Source organism: Acomys russatus, chromosome 3, assembly GCF_903995435.1.
Source record: "Acomys russatus chromosome 3, mAcoRus1.1, whole genome shotgun sequence".
NCBI lineage: Eukaryota > Metazoa > Chordata > Mammalia > Rodentia > Muridae > Acomys > Acomys russatus.
Window position 1 is genome coordinate 37,787,187 of NC_067139.1, and position 5,941 is coordinate 37,793,127.

Here is a 5,941-nt window from a genome sequence, read left to right on the forward strand (position 1 = left end):
AACGGTGACAATGGCATAGAACTAATTCATTGTTATCCCTATAGGTCCGCCACTTACTCATGCGACCTGGGTGGGTCCCATCTCTTCAGTCACCAACCAAACCTTGTGCCTACTTGGGCCTTCTGCAGGGAGCCCCTCATTCCTTCCTAGTGGATGAGAAAGGAAGAAATGTGGAGGAGACAAGCAGTGAAAGTAAAGTAATTAGTGAGAACACTGCCAAGTTGACAGAAAAAGAAAATGGCAACACAACAGGATACAGAAGTGGCTGTTTCTGTAGGTGTGAGAAGTCTCTCTGAGACCAAGGCATTTGAACAAGCAAAGACCTTCAGGAGAGTCAAACATGGGTGTAAGGGGTAGGGTAGATGTGGTGGCACATGCCTGTAAACCCAGCACTCAAGGAGTGGAAGCAGGATTTTGAGGCCATCTTAGGCTTTAACACGAGACCTTGTCTGAACAAACAGAAAAAAATAAACTTTTTGTTTTTTTTTTTTCAAGATAGGGTTTCTCTGTGTAGCCTTGGCTGTCCTGACTAGTGCTATAGACCAGGCTGGCCTCAAACTCACAGAGATCCATCTGCCTCTGTCTCCCAAGTGCTGAGATCAAAGGCATGCACTGCCACTGCCCAGATTTTTACTTATTTATTTTCATTTTATTTTTAGGGCCTCATGATATACTTTTAGCTAGCCTGGAACTCACTATGTAGACCAGGCTGGCCTTGAACTCAGAAATGTGTGTGTCTTTGCCTCCAGAGTGCTTGGATTAAAAACATGCACCACCAAGCTCTGCCAAAGTAAACTTCTAAGAGGCATGGATTCCTGTCTCAGCTGGTTCTGGGTTTGCTTACAAGTTGAGATCCTGAGTTGGATCTCCATAATCCACATAAAAAGCCAGAAAGTGGGGTACATGCTAACACTACCAGTGCTATGAAGCAGAGACGGGGATCCCCCATCTGACTGGCCAGCTGGTCAAGTTACTTGGTGAGCTCTAGGTTCAGTGAAAGACCTTGTCTCAAAAAATAAGACAGCCAGGTGGTGGCGCACGCCTTTGATCCCAGCACTCAGGAGGCAGAGGGGGGTGGACTTTGTGAGTTCAAGGCTAGCCTGGTCTACACAGAGAGTTCCAGGACAGCCAAGGCTACACACAGAAGCCCTGTCTCAACACACACATACACACACACACACACACACACACACACACAGAGAGAGAGAGAGAGAGAGAGAGAGAGAGAGAGAGAGAGAGAGAGAGAGATAAAGACATAAAAAATTGACCCCTGGTCAGGCGGTGGTGAAGCACGCCTTTAATCTCAGCACTCGGGAGGCAGAGGCAGGTGGATCACTGTGAGTTCAAGGCTAGCCTGGTCTACAAAGCGAGTCCAGGATAGCCAAGGCTACACAGAGAGACCCTGTCTGGAAAACAAAACAAAACAAAAAAATTGACCTCTGACTTCCATACACAGACAAATAAAATAACTGCAGATGAAGGCAGATATGATGACTCACAGTTGCAATCCCTGCACTTGGAAGGCTGAGGCAGGGGGAATTAGTGAGAGTGTGAGGCCAGCCTGGACTATAGCATGAGACCTTATCTCACTGCCCCCTCCCCCAAACCCTTTACGTACAACCAACAGTAGGTAAAAGCTGGGACTGTTGCTCAGTGATGAAGCATTTGCCCAACGCACTTGGGGCTCAGTGGTTCCATCCCCAACACTGATAACAGAACCATGAAGAGCATTCTGCATGGAAGGACCAGCAAGTTCAGAACCCGGAGACAGTGGCCATCACAGGAGGTCTGGGATACAGAAGGGTGGCTGGCAGCATCCTGGAGGGGCAGGCCACAGCCAGGACCGACAGAGACAGAGCAAGATCTAGGAGTCTCTGTGCTTAGCTCCGAGCCTATGCTTTCCTGAGGGTGACAGCTGTATCTGAAGGGTTGGGGTGGGGGGATGACACTATCTAATTCTCATTTTAAACAACATTTTGGCCTTTTGAGTTACTGCCCTGGCACTGGGGGAACTGTACGTGATGAACGTGGGAATAAGGGATGTCCATGAGTCTCGGAGTAGGGAAAGCAAGGGAGGTCAGGAAGGGCTTTCAAGCTGGGTGGGCGTGGTGGAACATGCCTTTAACCCCAGCATTTAGGACAAAGAGGCAGGTGGATCCCTGCGAGTTCAAGGCCAGCCTGGTCTACTTAGGGAGTTCAGCACAGCCAAGGCTACACAGAGGAACCCTGTCCAGAAAAAAAACTTAAAAAAAAAAAAAAATAGATTTACCTAACAAGTGAAGGCTGTGACTGGTAAGACAGGCTAAGTGGAGAAAGGCTTGCTGCTAAGCCTGGTGACCTGAGCGGTCCCTTGGGAGTGCTGGGGTGAAAGGCATGTGCCACCACGTCCAGCTAAGTCAATACGTGACTTAAAGCACGCTGCAGCATGTGCGCTAGCCCTAGGCAAATGCTTCACTAGGCTCTGGAAGCATGCTTAGATGTTGGTGTCCCTGGGCATCCTTGACCTAATCCCCATGGATTTTGATACTGAAGAGAACATTGCTGGCAGAAAACACAGCTAGGGCAAAGGCATAGGAGAGTGTAATAGTCCAAGAAACAAAGTGCTTTAACCGCAAGAGCAAGCAGGGTTAATGAAAGCTGCCTCAGGTGAGCAAGGTCAGCTAGGTTCTCACAGAGAAGCTACAGCCTAAGCACTCCTCTCTCCCAAGGCCTTTTTTTTTTTTTTTTTTTTAAGATTTTATTTATTATGTATACAATGTTATGTCTCCATGTATACCTCACACCAAAAGAGGGCGCCAGATCTCATTATAGATGGTTGTGAGGCACCATGTGGGTTGCTGGGAATTGAACTTGGGACCTTTGGAAGAGCAGCTAGTGCTCTTAACCTCTGGGCCATCATCTCTCTAACCCTTCCCAAGGCCTTTTACCGGCTCCGCTTATGGAGGATTTGGATTCCTTTCAGACTTTCCAGCCCCCTTCACCTGGGTCACAGGCTACTTTGCCATGGTTGTGGGCGCCAGCATGACCTTTGTCGTCCAGAGCAGTTCTGTATTCACCTCAGCCATCACCCCACTCATTGGTGAGTGCCCACGACCAGCGATGGCGGGCAGCTGGTGGGGTGGGGGTGTGTGGGTGTTCAAGGAAAGACCCAGACAGGAATGACATATGCTTTCCTGCCCACCAGGCCTAGGTGTGATCAGCATTGAGCGGGCCTACCCTCTCACACTGGGCTCCAACATTGGCACCACCACCACAGCCATCCTGGCAGCACTGGCCAGCCCCAAGGAGAAGCTGTCCAGCTCCTTTCAGGTACATGGGGGAGAATGGGGTGTCTGTACTAGTAGAGGTTAGGGTAGAGGCCCAATGGAGGATGTTACAATAATCAACATCAGTTGCCTGCTAAGGTTACTCCTTCCACTTACTAGAAACTATTATAGACAAACTAGTTTTTTTGTTTGTTTTGGTTTTTTGTTTGTTTTGTTTTGTTTGATTTTGTTTTGTTTTTTCGAGACAGGGTTTCTCTGTGTAGCCTTGGCTGTCCTGGACTCGCTTTGTAGACCAGGCTGGCTTTGAACTCACATCAATCCACCTGCCTCTGCCTCCCGAGTGCTGGGATTAAAGGCGTGCGCCACCACGCCCGGCTGACAAAGTATATTTACATGTACTCTCAAGACCTTGGTGTCTAATAGTGAGCCACTGTTACACTATATCAGCAAACAGTAGCAAGTCAGGGCCACACTGTGGCAGTGTGCAGTCAGAGAGGCCTGGCCCAGACTGGGGTAGCCAGGGTCCATGGTTCTAGGGATGGTAAGCAGATAGCAAAGGAGAATTTGTTTAGAGCAAAACAGCTGACAAGATGCTGACCAATTAAAAGCCCGGGATGGGCAAGCCAGCAACTAATCCTTAGTGGTTGCTAAAATCAAGCATGGTAGTACATGCCTGTAATCCCATTTGGCAGGAAAATGGTCCAAAGTTCAAGGTCAGCCTGGTCTATATACAAGATCCTGTGTAAGAAAGACAATCTCTAGCTGCTGGGTTGTAGCTGAGGAATTCATAAGAGGGAGGTCATTAGGACACGCGGAACATTCAGGGCAGTTGTCATTTTACCAAGTAGTTTGGCAGCACAATATTTTAAAAACCAGTCTGGAGGGATCTGGCATCAAATCAGCCAAAGAGGTTTTCTCCTGCTACCCAGATCATGTGGGGCCTCTCTTAGCTAACCCTGCCCGGCTCATATGCCAGTGTGCCTGATACCTTCTGGCTTCTCTCCTGCAGATTGCCCTCTGCCACTTCTTCTTCAACATCTCAGGCATCCTGCTGTGGTACCCGCTGCCCTGCACACGCCTGCCCATCCGCATGGCCAAGGCACTGGGCAAACGCACCGCCAAATACCGCTGGTTTGCCGTCCTCTACCTCCTAGTGTGCTTCCTGCTTTTGCCCTCACTGGTGTTCGGTATTTCCATGGCAGGCTGGCAAGCTATGGTCGGGGTGGGCACACCCTTTGGGGCCCTGCTGGCCTTCGTGGTGCTTGTCAACGTCCTGCAGAACCGAAGTCCTGGGCACCTCCCCAAGTGGCTGCAGACATGGGACTTCCTGCCCCACTGGATGCACTCTTTGCAGCCCCTGGATGGTCTCATCACACGAGCTACCTTGTGCTATGCCAGGCCTGAGCCCCGGTCGCCGCAGCTCCCCCCTAGAGTCTTCCTGGAGGAGCTTCCCCCTGCCACGCCCTCCCCTCGCCTGGCACTGCCTGCTCACCACAATGCCACCCGTCTCTAGGCTGCAAGCCCAGACTACTGCCTGGAGCAGAGGACAGTGTTTTTTTTTTTTTTTTTTTTTTTAATGGCACTCCCAATAGAAGGGCAGAGGAGTGTGTGTGCATGACAGCAGATGCATGTCACTTGAGGTACATGATTTTGTGCCACCTTTGGGTACCTGTCCATGTGCAGAGGGACACAGTGGTGCAGGAATTTCTAATCAGAGGCAGTGTGCACAAATCTACATCAGGTGCTGAGTCCATGACCATCGGAGTAGGTATAGAAGTCCATGTGTGTATGCTGTGTGGGCACAGGGGGGATGCAGATGTCTGGGGAGCCTCAAAACATTCCTGGGAATAGTCAGCTAGGTCCTGTCACCTCATCATAACCCTTGCACCAAGTGGGGGTGGGGAGGGGCAGGAATATAACTGGCCCTCTGTAAATGGGCCTTACCTTGGCCAGTTCTGCTGACTGTGTATAGAAAAAAATTAAAAGTTGCATCTGTACTAATAATATATGGGCTTAAAAAAAAAAAAAAGTCAGTATTCAGCTGGGCAGTGGTAGCTCATGCCTTGGGAGGCAGAGGCAGATGGATCTCTGAGTTCGAGGTCAGCCTGGTCTACAAATCAAGTTCCAAGACAGCCGAGGCTACACAGAGAAGCCCTGTCTTGAAAACAAACAAACAAAAATCAGTATTTTTTACTCCTACAGCAGAGTAACTATTTATATGACTTTTATATTGTATATGTCACTTGGAGATCACACACCAGGGGATGTAGGTCAAGTCTATGGAAACACTGTCGTTTTATACACAAAAGTTGGGCATCTGAGGATCTACAGGGACCCTAAAACTAAATCTCCAAACATCCTGAGGGTCACTCAGCTCCAGTCTGAACCTCACAGACCTTGGCTGATGTGCGCTGGGGAAGGAGGCATGGGCGTGACTCCCTTGGCTGTTATGCCTACAAGTGTGGGAGATTCTGTGAGAAAGAAAGCTAAAGCCTGGGGGAAAGTTTGAGATCTCACCACCCCAGTGTTCTTTCGCAGTTGTGGAGTCCCTAGAGCCCTGGGAAGGTGCCAGGAAGCACCATAACTGTGGGACCAAAGGCCTCTTACAAGGCATCTACCACAGGAGGAGAGGACGCACAGGAGGCCTAGTTTCCTTGTTTGCAACTCCTCACATG

At 49.6% G+C, this 5,941-nt stretch overlaps 1 protein-coding gene across 1 annotated transcript in view; it reads left to right on the forward strand.

The window, feature by feature from the left end:
* The window catches only part of Slc34a1 (solute carrier family 34 member 1), a 16,483-nt gene extending 11,462 nt beyond the window's left edge, over positions 1–5,021 (forward strand). The window contains exons 11-13 of the mRNA XM_051172235.1: positions 2,963–3,079; positions 3,185–3,309; positions 4,276–5,021. Of these exons, the coding sequence (XP_051028192.1) occupies positions 2,963–3,079; positions 3,185–3,309; positions 4,276–4,779 (746 nt within the window). The 3' untranslated portion in view covers positions 4,780–5,021. The remainder of the gene's footprint in view (positions 1–2,962; positions 3,080–3,184; positions 3,310–4,275) is intronic.
* Positions 5,022–5,941: the final 920 nt, after the last annotated feature.